Consider the following 21,176-nt stretch of genomic DNA (forward strand, 5'->3'; position numbering starts at 1 on the left):
TAAATGAAAAAAAATTGTCACGTCTTTTTCTTAATGTTTTTGTTTTGTTTGGATACGAAGATGAAGTTAATGGGACAAAAGGATTGAAAATGAAGAAAAGGAGAATGAAAAGTGGAAATACAGATTAAGAAAAAGATGGCGCAAAATGAAGAAAAATAAATAAAAAAATTGTAATGAGATGGATAAAAGGATTTTAATTTGTAAAATTATAAAATTACAATTTTAATTTTATGGTTTAAATTAATTTGAAATAAATTGTGATTGATTGAAATTAATTTAAAATAAAATGTGATTGAATAGTTTAAAAAAAATTAGTTTATGAAATTAATTTAAAATAAGATGCAAGTGACCAGTTAAAATGGAAAAAAAAGTTTTAATTTGTATAATTAATTTAATCAGTTGAAGTTAAATTAAAATAAAATATGTAAGATTAATTTAAAGAGTCGTTTTAATCTATGTAATTAATTCAAAATTACATGTTAAACCTACATTTCAAAGGTATGGATAAAGAAAGAATAGAAGAGTGATTTCGTGAATGTATGTGGTCCTACTCTTCACTCGCCTCTTCTCTTCGTGTTTTCTTTTCATTCTCTCTGTTCTTCCGCAATGGCTAATCTCTGCAGGACCTCTCCTTGGGTCATTTCCAGAGAGAAACAACGTCGCCGCCGCCGTCGCCGCCGCCGCCACTCACCATAATGTCTCCAAAATCTTCCACCCTTTCTTCCGCCGCCGACCTCTCTTCTCCACTCGTCCAACTCGCTGCCACCCTCTTTGATTCCACCTCTCTCTAACAGCCTTCAAGATCTTCATTGCTGCCTACCACACCTCCTCCGACAAGCCTCTAAGTTCCATCCCCAACCACTCCACGGCCAATTCACCCCACCGGAATCGATTCTATGTTCAAAGAATCAATTATGTTTGGGCGAATCGGTTCTTTCTCTGACACCACTCTTTCCCTTCCCTCACGATCTTTGCATCTCTACGACATGGTGAGAGGCGCATTACAATCTCAATCAACAGCGACTATTGTCACCAAGAGACCAGGCATCACCGCATTGCTGATGAGCCTTTGCTTCATCAACTTTGTCATGGAAATGAAGGACACATTCGGAAAAGTCTTTCCCCTTCTGTCTTCTCACATGTAGAGAAACCAGTTTTTCACTTTCTCCGCAAATCAACTCCACATTTCTCAACAAATCATTGGGTACAAATTAAACATTCACTCACCTTTCAAATTTGTGAATAATACACGACTTGAAACAATCAAAGCGTAAGTTTGCAGAAGGTGTCAGTATTGTATTAGATTTGTTATAGGCTGTTTATCATCTCATGTTTCACAACTTTATTTCTTTTCTTCCTCCATATAAAGAGAACCATCGTTATTTTGTAAGAAACTTAACATCAATACAAATGATCCTTCTTTTTTCTATAAATATTAAGCAAATAAAAGACAACCAAGCAATGCGGAAAGGAGAACAATGATGATATATATATATATATATATAAAACAAAAGACTGATTGAAATAATACAAATTATATACAAGAGGATTTTTTTTAACAATTTAAGAACTGGGCAAAAAGCAAAATTCCCGATACACTATTCATCCTCGCTCTTTCTTCCTAAAGCAAATTAATAACTACATAAACAAGAAAGTGTAAGCGTTTATAGGGCGGCAGTTCATCCTTTAAAAATTTGTAGCTCCAGAAAAGCACCGAACAAAGCTCAGCTCAAGGGTCAGTAATCATTCCTCTGTAATTTCCATTTTGAAGATTGAGTATTCCCTCTCAAACAATAAAAACTCCTACAAGTGAAAAGATAAAAACATCCAGTCAGGCTTAAATTGACAAAATAAGAGCTATTTTTAGTTGCAACTAACATACCAGCTCTAATATTTTTCATGTACATATAATCCAGTGGCTCAATGGCTTACATATCTAGATAGAAATATACGGAATGGACAACTAGGTGTTATGTCGTTATTTCTAAGCAACTTATGGCACCATGTGATAATGAAATTGACGAAAAGTCAATAACAAGTTCTATGAGCTAGAAGTCAATTTCATTTTTTTTCATACTTTTAATATTAAAATGGGCGTCTCAGTAACATTAAAAAATGGCAAAAAATGTCTTGTCTGTCTTCCTCAGTTACTCCTGTGCGCTATAGTATAGCCAATAATGAAAACCATATAACTAGGTCTCATGAATCCGCGCAAACATAAAAGAGGCTAATAGACGAAGGATGAAGTTTAAAGCATAGAGCCTAACGTTTCTTTGAGAATCATGAAACTATAATCTTGCCTGTAATTGTTGTTGACTAAACAAGTGAAGAAAGTCAGTTTCCGGACCGCCAACCAGCTCTATCAAAGTATCATGACAGTCAGGCACGACTCCCGACCCCATTAGAGAAACAGAGACCTGTTGGTAAGACAGAAGTTGAAAATAATAAAACTCTGAAAATTCCAAAAAAAGTAAAAAAAAAAAATCACTGTGAACATATTTTATCTAGAAACAATTGACTACTCAACTAATTAATGATACCCATTTGATTAATTACTCCCGAGTGATTCAATGAACTCCCATTGGAAAAATGATCAACAGTTCAGTTTGAGTTTTAGCAGTTTACATCCACAAAAAATGTAAATATATACGTCAGTACAATCTGTTGACTTACTTGCATGCAACGAAGAATGACTTCTGGAAGGCAGCACCTACGACAAAGTCCTTTCACTATGTAGGTTGCCGGGCACTCTAAGGTGCCATCTTTGTCAGAATACCAAGCATCCAAACGGGATATCTCCATTGTAACTCCAGCTTGAAACCGAGGAAGCTCACCTGTGATAAGGAAATAAAGTTACAGGATCTTCTACCCATTTGTCACAGGTCTCTGATTGTAACTCAAGCTTAAAAATGGTATGATCCAGTATTATATTCCATGGAAGAAACAAATATAACAATAATAGTCTTATAACAATAAACTTCAAATCAGAAAACACTTATATTTTAAATTTCTCTCAATGACCGCCTAATCCTGAAAGCTTTAAGCCTATAGGTGTTTAGGCAGTTTATCCCAAGAATGGTTTTTATATTTCTTACAAAACCTTTCACGGAACAGCTTCTTAGGCTTGGAACATGAAAACAATGACCCAGCGTACCATTCTTTGTGAGCTAAGTCAACAATGTAGAATGGAAGTAACAGCGAGGCCACGCTACTGATTATCTGGTCAACAAAAAGGCTTCAAATACCATGTTATGGACTGGCTCTTGATAAAAACAAGTATAGAGCAGACCAAGACAGGGTTTAATAATTTTTAGAAATTCCAAATTCTAGGTGTGTACTGAATTACATAAGGTCGATGTCACAGGATGGGATTCCCAACCAAAACACTACAGTTACTTTTCAATTAAGGTTTCGGAAGAAAAAAAAATTCATATTTCTATGTGGTTTTAAAATCCTAGATAATATTAATCACTATTTTTTCAATTATATTTTATTAGTTATTCTACACACTAACGAGTTTAGAGAAACTGAAAATTGAAAGAGAAGAAGGTTCTCTTATTTGATTTTATTTTCAGAACCACTCAACAAAATTGTCAAGTATTTTTTATAGTAGAGACAAGCAGTTCTTCCTGTAACATATAAGACAGCTAGAATAACTAACTACAGCTGGCAAACACTAATCTATTGCTTCACAAATAATCCATCACGCACTTACCATAAAAAAAATAAATTATAGACAAATCTAAAATTAAAACCAGACCAAATATAAACCACTATTGTACCTATCATTAACTATTTACTCACACGCTTTGAATATTTCAATTTCAATTTAAATGCACCAATAAAAGCTATGTTTAATAAGAGTAATGATATATTAATTAAAATAGGCATATTAATAAATTTAGTAGATAATTTATATAAATAAGGCTATCAATTAAATTTTTTAAATTTGTGCAAAATAATTACACTTAAAAAGGAATAAAGTGAATAAAAAAATAGTAAGAAAACGAGAAATCGCAAAGCTTTAACCCAACTTTAAGATAAGGACTCCACAACTGAAGATCAATCAATAGATTAATCTAACTTAAATGTCTTTGCATATTTATTTGGAAAACTCCCTTAATTCACTGTATGATATCAAGATAGGGGAGGGATTTTAATGACAGGTGACACCTTATAGTTCATGAAAGCTAGCCGTTATTTAATAAAATTTCTACCTTTGAAACCAGAAGCCAGGATGGTGCCAAGAATACCACCATCATTGAGCTCATGCGGTTCAAGTCCATCACCAGCAATAGCTATGCAGCGAAGAACAACATCAACGCAATAACTGTCCCTTGAAGATATGGAAACATTCACCTGCAAAATTAATAGATCGTAAACATGGAAAAGCCAGTCAATATAACAGTTATCCAAGAGAACAATGGAAGCTTGACAACGCCAGTCCATATAATAATTATCATTGCAAGGTACACCATTCATCAATTAGAGACATATTAAGCAAATTTAATTTTTGGACCCAAGAAAATCTTTGAATTAAATGATTTGCTCTTAAGTATTTTCTGCTGTTCTTGAAACAAACATTTATTTTTAAATTATAGGGGCTCATTACACACTTAAAGATTCCCAGAAAATACAGGGGCAAAGCATGTAACTTCTCTTTTGAAATAAATGGTTCAAGAAACAAAAGCATATTTGTTGGCTTAAGCATTCAAACAGGAATAAATGGTTCACGAAAACAGTATATTTGCTGGCTTAAGCTGTCAATGGTTGAAAAAACATACCATTAATTGTCGATTTAAGACAACCTCGTCACCAGCTGAAGAGTAGAGAGCACTCGTAAGTGTAGTACAAACAGTAGCATCTGGACACAAACACTCTCCAGATGGCAGGCAGAGCATTGCTGTTGCATGAAGTTCAAGGAAAACTGGTTCAGCTGATTCATACATACGATCAGTTGAAGCCAACCAAGGTGTCTCTTTTCCTACATAAAGGAGAATTACAAGTCTATTAAAATGTCAATGTACTAAATAATTTTGAAACATGAGCAGAAGTTTCACAATCAAATATATTGCTAAAACATTAGATTTTTTAACAAGGTTGTGAACTAACTCACTTTGTAGCAATGAAAGGGATGCATTCAGTGTTTCCTTGGCAGCGGAAATGGACCTTTCCTTTTCCTCTAGTGATAGTTCAGTGACTGGAACCTCTGCATTCTCCACTTCAATTTTAAGCCAATTCCGGTAGGTTGCATCACAAGAGTAATACTCACGCTAGTTGAATGTAGGACAAATATAAATGTTAAGTGCTACAATCAAGTCAGAAATTATGGGATTGACGTTCCAAAAATTAAAGTATGAAAGCTTAGTTTGGCATACCCAGTCTTGGAACTCCCTCAGATCGTCAAAAACATTATAATCCTCAGAGGTCTCAAGAGTTTCTGCAAGCTGTTTTAAGGGTTCAGCAAGAAAGCCAAGTACTGTGTGGGCACCTATCGGCATTGCTGGCACTCTCCACATAGAAATCAAAGCAAACTCCCTGAACAGTATGTTGCTAGAGAGGGACGAAAAGGGTTGCAAAATTCAGAAGGAGGGGTAAAACTAAATTGCAAGAGAAAATAATGCAAGGAAGAATTAAAAATTCTGACATAGAAGTTATATACAAAAACAGCCGAAATGAGGACCGGAAAGATCAGATTCTTTTAATAAACCTTGAAAATTAAAAGAATAATATTCCAACAAAGGCATCTTTCTCACTAGGTGGGTTCATATGTTGAGTACAAAATAAGAATTGAGACAAGATATTCCAAACATCTGTATAGAAACTGGAGGTGGAAGATCAAACATCATTGACAGGTTTCAGTACTTTCAATTGCTTAACTTTCACAAACGCAGTTTGTCAAAAAAACCTCATGACGAGACATTTAGTAGATGCATTATTTACCTATGAACCAGTGCTCGAACAAGAAGCTTTTTACTGACATCTTTGACATTTGTAATTGTTGATGGTGGTGTAAAGCAAAGCCATTGGATAACTTTAGCTTTCTGAAGACTCTGCAGTCTGTGTTGTTCTGCAACATCTGATAGGTTATCGTATTTGCCAGCCTTGATCTCTCGCGATCTCAACAAAATTCTGTTCCAAGTGAATATATTATGAAAAGGAATAGCTTCCTATGTACATAAAAGATTAGATTCTAAATCAACAACTTACATACCTCTCAATAATGTCTTCAAAATTTCCCTTGGAATCATCCAGAGAAGAAAATGGTAAATATTCCATAGCAGAAAGGAATATCTTGTATTTGACATGTACACTGTTTAATTAAAACAAACATCATAGTTGTTAGAAATCAACGAGGAAATAGTGGGGAAAAACAATTTTAATGCTTGACTGAAAATTAACCCAAAAAGGAGAAAGATCTTTGCTCTAATACAAAAGATTTCTCTCACACAATTGTTCGCTTCCTTAGTTCACTTAACATAATTCCCTGAACAACCCCCTCCCAAATTCCCCCTATTTGTTTATCTAGCTAACCAACTATTAGCCAAGACTAAATACTTCACCCCTACATTATACCAAGCAGGTTAACTTTCTGCCCTTGATAGAATATTAGGATTACAAACATTTTACAGGCACAACTGATTCACCATGTGACGTACTCATTCAGCACTTTTTTCCATTCACCTCTTTTTACAGGCTTGTTTCACAGTCCTCTCGAAGTTACAACTCACGGTTTTATTTAAGTGATTTCATTTAAGTATGATGAAAAGGACAGGTTTGCTTTTTGACTAAATGCTCTTCACTGTTGGATTTTCTGCTTTAGAAAAATATCTTCAACCCTCTTTCTTTGTACTTCTTTTCCCTTGTAGTGAACCCTTTGTCTACACTTACTTTAAAAAATAGATAAATATGATGTCCAAAATCATGAATGTCCATACTTGCCAGTTACGAACTTTCATGTTAATATTCAAATTATACTCTGACAGAATCACCATGAAGCATATAACAAGAACAGAGATTAGATCCACATCAACAAAAGAAGTTAGATTAACAACAAATATGGTGACATGATTAATGCAAAAGGAAAAAAAATAATGGGTAACAATATATGAGTCCATATTACCTGCTGTGCAGCCTAAGCTCCATCATGTGTACAAAGAGATCAATGCAACGGTGACATGCAAGCTGAGAAGCATATATGCCCACCAACTCTTCATGCTCCTTTGAAAAGAGAAATAGGGCATACCTAATGTTTTTCAATTCCAATAAATGAATATAACAAACTAAATTTTCATTCAACAACACAATATACTTAAAATTATGTCAAAAGTTACAGACTAGGAAGTCATGCAACAAGCATGAAAGCTAAGGTAATGTCTAAATATAGTGTGACCATCTTCCATGTAATATTATTTGAGAGAAAAGGAGTAGAAAGAACATTATACAAAATACAAAATTACTTACAAGTGCAAAATATTATCACCAACACTTAGAATCTTGTCCTTGAAGGTGTCCTTCATTTCCTCAGCTAATAAATATCGAAGCACAAGGACCAGATGTGCACCAAATCGTATCATTTGAGGATCTCCACACGGCCTGTGAGAGTGCACAAAATCACTTGAGATAAAAATAGATTTAAAGTGAATCTGAGAGAGAGTTTCATATTTATAATATCTTTAGATACATCAGATACAATGAACATAAGAGAATTCTAGAAGACATTTCTAGGAACTAGTTTCAGCACAAAGCACATAGAACCTAATAATAAACCCTATTAAAGATCATTTATTCTAATAAAATCTTTTGGTCAACAGTATCCCCATTAAGAGATTTACAGTTTATAAAAATAAATACCCTTAAGTGGGCCCATCCAGCCGTGGCCCAACTATTTCCTCCTAAAATACACTAGCTCAATCACAGGTCTGCCATCGGCAGTGTAATTTCATAGGCTCCCGTAAGATGGCAGTAGTGAATTGGGTTTTCCAAGGCAGCTCATTGTGGTTGCTTTGGACACTGCAAAATGGCATTGTGCAACAGCAGACCCATGCTTTGTTGTGAGGAAGAAAGCCTTGGGTCAGTAGGAAGAAAGGCTTGGGTCAGTGTGATCCAACCCAGGGATAATGTATTGAATGAAAAATTGATACTAAAACGACATGTATATGGGTACAGAAAAACTCAAAGATGCAGCTGGTAATTTATTAATGAGATAAACTGCAGTAATGAAAGCATGATCCCAATACTTCAGATGTAAGGAGGTTTGGCTGAGAAGAATGACAAAGCGAAAGATTGACATTTTTAAGAGAAAATCCAAGTGAATCTTGAATATATGAAAAATTGTTGGAAGATAAAACAGGAGCAGGTCCCCACAAATCACATTAGACATGCTCAAAAGGTAATTTATATGCAGTAAAAGAACGTAGGGAAGTTTACTATTTAATTTCTTAAAGAGGAAATTTTGTAATTTAGAGAAGCAGACACTACGAAGATAGAGGTAACATACTTAAATAAAGCAAAACACAGAGCAAGCACAAAGAGCACATCAATAGAACAAACTTTCTAACAGGAAAGAAACTCCAGGTAAACTCAGGCTCCATCCAGTTGGTCCAAACAAATACAAAAACCAGTATACAGTTATAATACCATATCTCCAAATCCAATAAAATATTCCATAGTCACCCTCCTGAAATACTCTTCAATAAATTTTCTAGACACTACACACTAGTAAGATATCATACTATAGAATTGAAATATTTACTCGGGAGAGTTATACCTATAAAACTCAATACTCATACTAAAAAACATAATATTTCTACAATATATCCATTATTCAATTACACGCTCCAAGTAATCCCACATGATATTCTTACAGTAATACATGTATGAAAAAGAATTACTGTCATGTGTCTCTGTCAGGTTCCATTAAGGGGCCCATTTGGATAGCAATTGGAAAAAACTTTTAAAAATTTGTTTCATATAAAGATTTTAACAGGTTTCATCTAATGCCGATGGAGCTGTAACAACACTTACCTAAATACATTCTGATTATCTTCAGTAGGAGCTATCCATGACCATATAAGGTCTAGTACGCGTGGTATGTCTCCTAGCATTAAAGTCATCTGTCAAAAATATACAGTAAGTTAAAGAGAATTAAAAAAGTAACATTGTTCTGTCTGCACCACCAAGTTTCTTTGATGTAATTAAAATTAAAAAGGAAGCTAAAGATCATCCTTTGAGTAAAAGGCTCTATATCTTCTCATCAGCAGCCACAGGTTAAAATATAGTTGGAACTAAAAAATCCAAAGTTTGCATACCCCTTATGAAATGTTTGAATATGAAACTGTTAGGTTTCTTGGTTAAAAGGAACCAGAAAAGCAAAAACGTACCCTCAGGCTTACTGGATATACCTCATTATTGCTTTTTAGGAGACAAGAACAGAAAGTTTATAAAGGATAATGTTCCCTTTCCCCAGGATTACACTGAACCTCTCAACAACACCCAAAACAATCTCACAAAACGTCCCCACACCCAAGGACCCCTCCTATATATAGACTTTCTTAGAAAGTCTTACCCTCCTCACGAACTAAACAATTGACTACCTACCTTTTCACAAGTTTTCTCCTAACATAAACATTCCATTTCCTATCAGAAACAATTTAAAAAATGACAAAAATTACCTGAATTTGTCGTTGTTGCTCCTTGCATTGTCTAGTAACAGATTCATGGATCATTTCCCTAAAACGGAAAGCAAACAGATTTGTAACATATAACAACCATAGCAAAGTCTAAAAAGAAAAAAGAATTACACAACTACCCTGAATGAAGCTTTTGAAGAAGAGATGAGAGCTGTCGAGGTTGTTGATTCAAAACTTGAAATGGCCAATTTTCAGGTCCATTAGAAGGCTCAAAAGAAGCATCGACACGTCCAGGGCTTCCATCAATTACATCTCCAAATGTTCTAAGTTGATCAACTCCCCCTGGCTGTGAACGAGTGATTTCCAAGTCCACTTGCACATCTAGCCAAGACTTTGCCATTGCCCAGCATGCTGACTGCAACGTTAGGTGTTACACTGTAAATAAGGTTTCCAACAATGATAATGCAATGGAAAAAACTAAACAAAACAGTTCTTCAGATTCACATATGAGTGAAACACATTAGAATCTATCATTCAAAGATTAACTATGTCTATCACGTAGGCATATTTCACCCAACCTCTAACCGATTTAAATCCTGCCACTCAGACATGTTTAGTGGGGATCAAAATCCATATCAGCCAAGTTGATGCACCCACCCAGAAGTATTAATGTCCTATAAAACCTTCAAATATTCCCCATAGTTTGTTTCTCAATTCTTTTATAGAAAGTAAAATAAGAAAATCCTTAATATGAACAGAAGAGAATGCAAGAGAAACTTGGAGGATATAGAGTCATTCATAGAGAATAAAAAGTAAAACAACAGAATATGTATTTACAACAAATAACAGCAGGTCATGCAATGTTATCCCATTGTAAGAATTCACCACCTCTCATGATTATTATCCAGCACCTCTTATTCTTACAAACATGTCTTCAAATTTAGAATATACTGCTTGTTTAGCATTTATATGTGTGTTATATGTCTTGACTCTGTCCGATTTGCAACAGTAGCATTCTACTATCCTGCTAAAGCATTTTAGGGGTCAACTGCTACGCACCACTATATGGGATTGATAACTACGTTAAAGGACTAAACACCAGTTTAATGAATTGTTACAGCAAAGTAGCTTGTTTTCAGTCCCATGATGGTGCCATGGCATGCCAGTATGCTCCTAGAATGCATATTCTCGATATCTATGGATGAAAGACAAGAAACTTCCACAACAATTATAAGAGAGAGAGAGAGAGAGAGAGAGACCTCCCAGTCATTGCAGAGTGGAAGCATCCGTTTAAGGTTGCTACACTGGGCTGCATATACAGCTGCTTCACATTTCCCTCCTTGCTCGGCTATTTTCTGGAAAACAAAAGTGCAATTAGGAGGTTTTCATTTTCAATGAACCAAAAATAGTTTGAAAATGTCATAATAATGAAATAACTTCATGAAATGGTAAAAAGAACCTAAAATCTAAAAAGTTGACAGCACGGAAAAAATGGTGAAAAAAGGGAGGGAAGAAAGTTTATTTTGAAGATATCTTATACACTCATATTACATTCATACCCAAAATGTTAAGGATTATTTGGCTACCATATTCAGCATGATTTAATAATATTCCTTCAAACCAGCCAGGCTGTCAATAACTATGGGATCTATATTCTTTTTAAAATTTTGTGAGTATCAGTATCCACCAGAGTATAATTTTTTTTATTATTGAATGTCCACAGTCTATTTCTAAGCAAAATTACAAAATTCAATTCGTATACTTTAAGTAAAAAATATTTTTGTCTCTTAATAAAAAAGGTAAAAGCAATTTTAAAAAAAATAATAATTATTTTCCTGTCCAATGTTTCTATAATCATCATAATAAAATATCATCCTATTATCTCATACGACACAATACCTTCTAAAATGATACATCAAATGCTATATAGCGTTAAAAGTTATCGTACTTTATCAATCAGGCCTTATGATGTGAAATTCCAATCATGTCCAACGAATTTTTTAGGAAGAACCGATTCAGATATATACAAGCTTTACCCAAGAGAGCAGATTAGGCATAAAAAATTCCATTTCCAATAATCAAACTTTTAAGTAAAAATTTGGGGAGGAAGATGCCAAAACACAGGTAGCACAAACATCAATAAAACAACAAAGAAGATTGGTTGATCAGTGCAAACACAGAACCCTACCTCTGATGCACAATATGAAGCCCATTTCCAAAGATGCCACTGATGACCAATACCACTTTCAAATTCAACAGCTTGCAAAGTTCTATTTTTACCATTCTTGACCAGAACTTCAACAGAAGGAAACTGGTTCAAGCCTCCAAATGGGTAAAGAGAAGAAGCTCTCCATGGCTGCCAAAATAACAAGATGCTAAAATGTGAAGCATAGACTAATGAAGTCCATAAACTTATCAGGGTCAAAGTTATGGTCACCTGTCCAGCAGACCGGCAAAGTCCACAAGCCTCTTCTAGCCTTCCAGCCCTTAAAAGAGTCCACACATCTTCTAGAAGAGATTCATCTTGTTTCTGTATCAAACAAACAAAACATCATTGACATACTACATTGTGAACTAACCAACTAGGAGAGTGCACGCACCCTCACTATTCTATGTCATCATCAATAATTAGGAAATTACAACCTAGTATAAAATAGAATATTCTATCATTAGTTTTGCCAGCATCTCCTGGGCTCATTTTGGCCCTTGTCTTCCTGGTTGTAGTAACATGGACAGTCGATCAAGGCTATCTCCTCACAGCATAGCGTTTTAACCCTCTCTCCTCAAATCTGTTTGTGGCTCTCTGTTCCCTGGAATGGTTTCCATTGTCTCTACTTCCTTTTGTGCAACTCCTACTATTACCATTACAAAACTCAACTAGAAGAACTTGTTATCCTAGGTTTCGTCCATGGAGTAATGGTCCCTTGGTCAAGGATACCATGATCATTTGGAAAAGAAAGTTAGTGTTGTGCCGAATGAATATAAACCTCAGTGGTGTGATGTTTTACGGAAATTAGTTAAAAACGAGATCTTAGAGATACTCAAATCCTTTAAGACACACTCTTTTTTGGAAAAAGGTATAGGATATTTTTGCTACTAACATTCAAGATCTCTTTGATGTGAATCAAAGGGTAGCTTCTCTTACACAGACCAACAAAAATTGAAGGATTGAAGAGATTTCTTGTGGCTGATTCATTGGAGGATATCAACAAAAAACTTGACAAATTACAGATGGTTCTAGTTCGGAGAAGTCTACACTCAGATTTGATCATGTACATGACCAAATTTTAGCTGGTGATCAAATTCTTTCAATCACCAGCTTAATCAAGTTCCTACCTTGTTAAAAGATGAAAATTCAGTTGATGTTATTGAAACATCAGCAATAGCAGCAGCTGAAGCTATTGATACAAAAGGCTTCAGATCAATTACTAGACAACATGAACTGCTTATCATATATTTTACATCTGACATAATTTATAGCTACAAAAGCTTTCTTTCAGGGATTTGTTACCAATAAAAGAAAAAAATCAAACGCCTCAATAAAGGGTGAGTGTTTTTAGTACAGCATAATTGAATTAACAAATAAAAAATCCATGTATTAAAAATTACAATATAACAGATACTACCCAAACCTAGCATAAGTTTGCTGAGTTGTCAGTACAGTTATTAAAAATATGGAATGCAGATTGCTTAAGAAAGCAATTTGTTTATGAACTAACAATGAACATAAGCGCAATTAAATTTCTGAAGGAACAGTCAAAAGCTAGTAATATACAAGACAAATAAATAAGCATATCCATTAGTATAGATCATAGGCAGAACCAAGTTAAAGGTGCAAAAGAATTGCAAGCAACGATTGTCCAATACCTTGTCATCAGGTAAAAGATTAGCATTTTCACGAGTTGGGGCGTCAAAGTCCAAGTGATGAACAACATTCATGTCAAGAGTTCCTCTCTTCAGGTAACGTTGAGTATGATGCCAAACTCCACAGTTAGGGAGATAACTACCCACATGAGATCCACGCACCTGCATGAATATAGGAAGAATCCAAAACAGTTAATGTTTAATCAAACAGTGATATTTATGCAAATAAAGTAAAACAATATAAACTATTAAATGGAGATAGTTGACTTTCACTTGAAAGGTGGACTTCCAACAAAGCTACAAGCTAACAGTGTATCAAAAGGTGATTTCTGTATACCTAATCAAAAAACAAAATGACTTCCAATTCTATACTAACCATAACTTGAGCCACCAATTAATTTTTTTCTTTTATAGCAAGTAATGTTTGCCACATCATCGAACTTTTAGTTTAATTTACAATAGTGAGGCAATGATAACTCTTAGAAAATGTGGGTTTTAGACATAACTCACTCACAAAAGGTTTACCTACTTATTTACTATAATTTGGTCATATATCTAATCAATATTGGATCTTCAACACACTCTACCGTGTCAAGAACTGAACATCTCACATGAGAATAAATATTTATAGATTGTCTGCTAGCAACCTAATAACATCTAAATATTTATGGATTGTCCACACAACATGAATAACAAACCTCGCTAAAATAGGTCCTGATAACATCTAAGAAAGTGTAAGTTTTAAGCATAACTCAACCTAACAAATTCAATTGATAGGTGAAATTTGAATCCACCAATGTATTATAATCTAACTATATGCCGGAATCTCCAAAGTTAATCTAACAATCATAGTTTATGAACACTTGTATTTCTTCACAAATACAGGGAACCAAAGTTTTATTTATGCTGATGTTTGTTATTTAACTAATAATTCTTTAGTGCATTTGCATGAAGTGGAATACTTGCTTTCAAGGGTTTCTCTATCCAATCAGGTGAACACATTGTTTCTTGACTTAATATCTTCACCTCTCCCAAATTATCCTTTCTTGTTCACTGCCTAACTTTTATTAATAAAAATAGCACCCTACAATACTAAGGACGATTACACTTTTATTCATGGAATCATTTAAAAAGTAAAAGTGTTCAATTTTGATACAACATTATAGTAAAAAATTATTCTGTTGACCAATAAGAAATTATCAATACATATGGTTTTTTTAAATAATTATTACAAAAGTCAAGAATTATCAATTATATGATAATCCATTATTACATGATAGTGTAAAAAAAAATTCATCGTTAGTGTGTCCAACAAAATTGAAAATAAAAATAAAAAATATTATTAGTGAAAAAAGCAAAATTCCATGCAGAAATATCCAAAAGCTACCTTTGCTTCCAAGTCAAGTGCTTTGGAAGCTAAACCTTCTAACCATTGGACTATCCGAAGGCATAATTGAGCTGTATGATCCTCCGCAACAAACTCACAAGCCACCACATGTGAGGTTCCCGACACCTGTGATAAGTTAGTAAATTTAAATAAGCCCATTCCTAGAGGCAGTTAATAAAGTAGAATCACACAAGTATTACCAGTATTTGATCTTTAGATAGTTCTTCAGTCACTGAAATATAAACAAAAACTATCAGAAAAAAAAAAAAAAACATAAGAAAAATCTAAAGACAAGGCCGATATTAACTTGTGGGAAAATGAACTATGGCTGTAGAGCCACTCAATTTCATGTCTCTCCTATAACAATATAGCAAGTATTTAAAGGAACTTACAGACTATTTATATATATATATGGGGGGAATTATTTCCTTTGGAGAAAACTTTGGAATTCTTTATCTAGTTAGTAGTGAGCTAGTGATAAATAGAATAGGCTCTCCCAACAAGCAAATTATATCTCAAGATCAAGATGAAGATATCATTAAATACCACATTGAGTTTTCCTTATATTTCAAATTCAAAATTATCATAATCAAATGGGAAGCCTAATCATCGAACGAGTTGATTCAGTAAAAAAGAACACTATCAGTGAATGAACTGATTTAAGGAAATAGATTTATATAACCAAAAGTAAAAACACAACATAGGTTAGAGACACAATAGATACTTAAAACCCCAAAAATATATGGTTTGTTTGAGATATATTTCCTTTCCCATAGAGGAACCACAAGAGAGACCATGTTGCCGCCTCATCAAGCAAAAGTTGAGCCTTCTGCCTCATCAATTTGTCCTCAACAACACGATGCCTTACATTCAAACCATACCTACAACAGAAAGGCCACAATAATATTAAAATCAAAGTTTTTTTGCAATTAACAAGTACTCGTACTATACTTCTCTGGTCTATACACTATTCAGTGTAGTTTAAAAGTTCAATTTAATTCTCATTTTTCATTCATATTTCTTAACAAGTGAACTTTAAGTTTAACTTAAACTTTATCAAATCAGCTTATAAACCCACTCATACATTATAATTTATTCATAATTCTAGCCAAAATGGGATTTCCAACACTCTCTCGCACTGAGAACGGAACATTGCGAGCATGGGACTAAATATTTGTGGGTAGTAAAATAGCGGGTGATACGATGGATCTAATAGATCTTGCTTAGATGGGTTTTGATATCACCTTTGAAAGTGAATTTTAAATGTAACTCATCTTCATAAAACCGACTTATAAGCTAAGGGTAACACCTGATTATATACTATAATTTGGTCATATCTCAAATTGATATGAGATTTCTAATAATATTTTTATTTAAGAATTCATTAGGGAAAGAAAGAGAAACACATTCAGAATGAGAACAAGAGTCCTTCTAAAACAGCCGAGACAGCTAACCAAAGAAGTGTGCATCAATCACAACAAACCTCCTCTTTAATAAGTAAAGATGAGTTTACACATCAAGTTAACAAAAACAAAAAATCCAATACTACTGAATATCATCCATGTTTTTAAACACTACAAAAATAACAATAGCTCTAATACGAGAGTAATAACAGTTAATATCCTAGTTTCTGGAAGTTTTAACAAGCAACATATTTCTATACCCTATGTTCACCGCAAATTTACAAACAGAAAAATTCTAATCTTGCAAAGGAACAGTAGTAACTTATGCATACAAAAATATTTTTCTTATTTAAACATCCCCTATAAATTTCAGTTATATGGTATAGATTAAAATGTGATCTTTTAGGAAGAAAAATGTAAAATATGAGCCACATTGTGCAAGGAAGCTATCAATGGTGGAATATGGCAGAAGGACAAAATTTCAACTAATAAACATGTCATCTATGGCACAGCTGTACTGGGCCTCCCTTCACAAAATATCTATAGTGGAGGGGTTGAAAAACACCTTGTTATAGCATTATGGTCGCACCCACAAGAGTTATTTAACAACATTAAATCTATGAACTAATTTTTATGAGTAATGAAAATCTTCCTAAATGCATCTCAGAATAAATCCCTACTTCTCTGTATAAACTTGAGAAAATCAGATGGAAATCACACAGATATTTATGCATGCTACTGGTAACCAACAATTACCAGTTAAGATTAGAAGAGGCTGGCAACTGTGATGACTACCAACTATAACTACCTAATAGATCAGCAAATTATCTGAGACTAGCTAGAAGTTATAGCTATAAAAATTAAATACTCTAACACTGAATATACAATCATCAGTAACTCCAGAGAAATTCATAGTTTTTATTATGTCTCTATATAGAATTAATAAAAATGTCACAATTTACAATAGTAACTTGGCAGCATCATAAACTAAATAAGTAAAGGTAGATACCGAAAGACAGTTCCTAACCAGTCCAAGGCATCAACAGGAAGTAAAAACTAACATAATTCCTAAATTATATATATATATATATATATATATATATATATATATATATGTATAGAGAGAGAGAGAGAGAGAGAGAACACTATTAAAATAGAGGAAGATGGGCAAAGAGATGGAGGGCAGGAAATCTTAAAACCTTCAACCAAACAACAAAAACAGCCAAATCCAATAAAACAAGACCACCAAAAAGAGCTCTCTGGTTTCTCAACAAATTCAGTTAAAAACAAATCTTGAACGAATATGCATAGATTCTGAAGAGAACCACAGTAAACAAACTAACCATAATAAATAAATAAGAAAATAACAAAGTATACAACAATGTAAAATGAAAAAAGAATGAAGTCCATCCATCGATCCCCAAGACAACAAGAACACATGTCATAGAGCTTTATATAAAAATTAAGTAAAAATATTGCTTACAGTTTCATATGCAAATATTTATGTTGTCTAATAGCAAACAAACCTTATAGACTCTGAAACATTTCGACATGCATTCTCGACTCTTAGTATTAGATCAGCAATAGGCATCAGTCCTGTAAAATAAAAATACAATAAAAATTACACAATTTCTTCTTCTTTTTGGGTACAGAATGATAACAAAAAATTGCATTTGCACCAATAAAATTCATTCTTCTCCATGGAGAAATGGGAGCAACTAAAATGCCCAGGAAATAAACAGACGAGCTTTACTTTTACTTTGTTAATAATACAAAGTTTAATTATTAACAGAGAAAGAAATAGTGTTCATCTTGGTATCAGCCACTATGCTCCAGCAGATTCCAAACAAATAAGAGCAAAAGATAAAAAAAAAAAGGCTCCCTTATTTGGAATTTCAAGCTTCAAAGCAATAATTTTGTATCCACATTTACAGAAATGAGAAAATGAAGATGAATGAAATAATTTTATCCAGGTACTAGGGTACATAAATAAAAACATACTTGCATTACCTTGTAACGAAGAATCAAGAAGAGACGCAAACAAAGTAAATATTGTATCCGCACCATCTCCCAATGTGTCACCCTCTGTCTTACAAGCCTTTAATGAGTGGCGTACAGAATCAAAACCAGCATCCACACCAGGGACACCAGGAACGTCAGTGGACAACCTCCTCCTAGTGGAATATGGTGTCTTCTCTTCCAAGTAATCAGTATCAAAACTCTCAACCTCTTGCTTAATATTTTCAAGAACAAGTGCTGCATTAGTAGGACTATGGATGCTTTGGCCATCATATAACAACCCAGTTTCACTCAACTTGGAAGCCGAGTTGTCCAGTGGGATTGAAGCACCTGAACTTGAGTGCCTCTTCCTGCAAAAATTGCATTATAAAAAATTGACACAAGTTTACAGAATACATTAAAATCCAAGCAGGACAACATTTTGCAGCTAGAAAAGACGTAAAGATGAAGCAATAGATTAAATCACCATGTTCTCTAAGTGTTTTAAATGGTGGTCAGCCGCAAAGGAGCTGTAGTTGAATAGCCACTTCTTTGAGAAAAAATCATATAGTTTATATAATGCATTCTATATCCAAAAAAATTCCGATGGTTCCATATAACATTTCACACACCAACCCTCCACAATACAAAAAATGCAGTTCGATTACTCAAGAGATGAAACCACAACAAATGTAGGCGAATTTAACAGCTTCATAACATGCAGTCGTCCTTCTCCCTGCCAACTCTATCCCAGTCATTACTCAAGACAATATCAGAGCGTCATTATAAGCTTTCCTCTAGTCAATACTTCAACACTAACCTCACTGTTTGGCTATCCCGATGTTTAGACGAACTTGTCCGTAGGCTAAAATTAGTCTATCAACAAGTTTAAATGCAAAATTTAGAAAAAGTTTGATGAGAGAGAGCTACATCTTAGTGTATGCAAACTAATTTTAATTTATGGAGAAGTACATTTCCATTTTTTTTCTTCCCCTTTCTCTCCTGGAAGTCGTTACAAAGAAACTTGCCCAGACAAATCCCAAAACAACTAAAACTATTTCAAGTGTTCAGATTCGAAAAAACTTTCGACACGAACTATTGATGTGAACTTTTTGCCCCTTTTTTTTCTAATTAACAAACTCAACTTAAACCTGCTCGACTGGTGAGAGGCATAAACCCTAATTGCACAAAACCCCGGCGCCTCCGAAATAAAAGTAAAACATACGGTAATTTGTTAAAATGTGATTAACGAAGATTGAAGTTAATAATTCGTTAATCAGAGAGTGACACTGGTTTCAATCGAGAGAATGAAATACGATACCCGTATCTGCGGAACTGCTGTCGCGAAGAGAGATTCTGGGGATCGAAGAAACTATCACCGGGATTCGGTGAAGTGTCCATCGCCATTTCTTCTTCCATCGGAAATTGAGAATTTGAGGTGAGTGAGTAAGTGAGTGAGCATAAACCCTCACTCAGCGCGGGAAGGTAATGGTGAGGTTTGGCTAAAACCCTTCTTCGTTTACGCTGCGTCTCGTGGATTCAAGTCGCGTCAACTTCACCCTCACAGTTTTCATTCACATTCACGCGCCAATGTTTTTAAAGACTAAACCAAATTTAGCCCTCATTTCACGAATATAATATGTATAGGTTTTGTTTTGAGATTAAATTTACTTATTGTTATTCACTTCAGTCAAAGAAATTCTGTAAAACTCATCCTTTGCATATAAGTTCATAACTAGGTTTTTATAGATATTTGTTGGCTTCGCTTGATATTTCTTTATTTTATTTAATTATCGAGTGATAAGAAATTGAAAAATGTCCCTTCTACAAATTTTTTTCTATAATGAATTATCATTACTTGTAAGACAGGGAAAATGAATATTACCGAATATTTAACCAATCAAGAAGCCATTTTTTTAACTGCGAGACTCAACCGTGAAGAGAATATAATACTTTTGTTATGCAAGCAAGAGAATATCAAGTGTGAAGAATGAGTATAATATTTCGTCGCAATTGTGCAATGGTTCTAATACAAATAAGGATTCTCATTTATAGTCTGCGGTAGTTTTTCATACTTAATTTTGCTTTGTAATTGTTTGCTCTGGGTTTCTACTCTCACTTGTATTGTTCTGATTTTGTTTTAGTTTTCTTTTTATACAGTCGAATTTGTTATTCCAAAGTTTGAAACCACATTTTTAGAATGGATGTGTTTTTTCTTGTTTTGTAATAGACATGTTTTATCTTTTCTCCTATGCTTTTCTGATTTACTTAAATGCGATAATATGTATACAAAAATGTTTTGGCGCAAGTTACTTAGAAAATAAATAAGAAGGTGAATATTTCAGTAATGCACACAATTCATCCTTTCAAAAATAAAGGGGCAATGATCATTCCTCTATATCCTCCAATTTGCAGATTGAGTATTTCATTCCGAACAATAAAAATTCCTACAAGTGAAGAGATAAATAAACATCCAGTGAGACCAAAAATGACAAAATAAGAGCTATTTTTCGTTGCAACCAACATACCTCCTCTATTATTTTTCAAGTAGTATAATGCCATTGGCTCAAAACCTAGATGTTTAAAGTGAATTCGTAATTTGTTTGAAAGAATATATTATGCATGTCTATTAGTAGGACTTTGAAAAATAATACTGAATGAAGATAGCATACTTAGTGATCCAAGTTAGGTACGCTACCCTGTTTCTTCACTACAGAAAGACAGAAAAGAGCACAAAGAACAAACACAACAAATAAATCAAGCTTCCAATATAAATGAAAAAGAAGGATATAAATCCACCTGAGGAGACTCAGCACAAAGAACAAACACACAACAAATTAATCAAGCTTCGAAAATAAATGAAAAAGAAAGACATAAATCCACCAGAGGAGA

The 21,176-nt window shown here is 33.9% G+C and overlaps 1 protein-coding gene across 1 annotated transcript; it reads right to left on the reverse strand.

Annotated features, from left to right (window-relative positions):
* Positions 1-1,497: 1,497 nt before the first annotated feature.
* LOC114167086 (nuclear pore complex protein NUP107) lies at positions 1,498-19,898 on the reverse strand. Its single transcript, XM_028052024.1, has 24 exons — positions 19,606-19,898; positions 18,297-18,655; positions 17,813-17,882; positions 15,649-15,764; positions 15,084-15,115; positions 14,884-15,009; positions 13,500-13,658; positions 12,070-12,162; positions 11,821-11,988; positions 10,892-10,987; positions 9,812-10,047; positions 9,675-9,732; positions 9,028-9,116; positions 7,465-7,596; positions 7,124-7,246; positions 6,215-6,313; positions 5,944-6,132; positions 5,379-5,553; positions 5,117-5,273; positions 4,785-4,984; positions 4,218-4,359; positions 2,674-2,834; positions 2,301-2,417; positions 1,498-1,803 (listed from the first exon to the last, which is right to left on the reverse strand). The coding sequence occupies exons 1-24, from the start codon at positions 19,701-19,703 to the stop codon at positions 1,744-1,746; spliced, it is 3,255 nt and encodes a 1,084-aa protein (XP_027907825.1). The 5' UTR covers positions 19,704-19,898; the 3' UTR covers positions 1,498-1,743.
* Between the last annotated feature and the right edge of the window lie 1,278 nt (positions 19,899-21,176).

This window comes from Vigna unguiculata, chromosome 10 (assembly GCF_004118075.2).
Source record: "Vigna unguiculata cultivar IT97K-499-35 chromosome 10, ASM411807v1, whole genome shotgun sequence".
Lineage (NCBI taxonomy): Eukaryota > Viridiplantae > Streptophyta > Magnoliopsida > Fabales > Fabaceae > Vigna > Vigna unguiculata.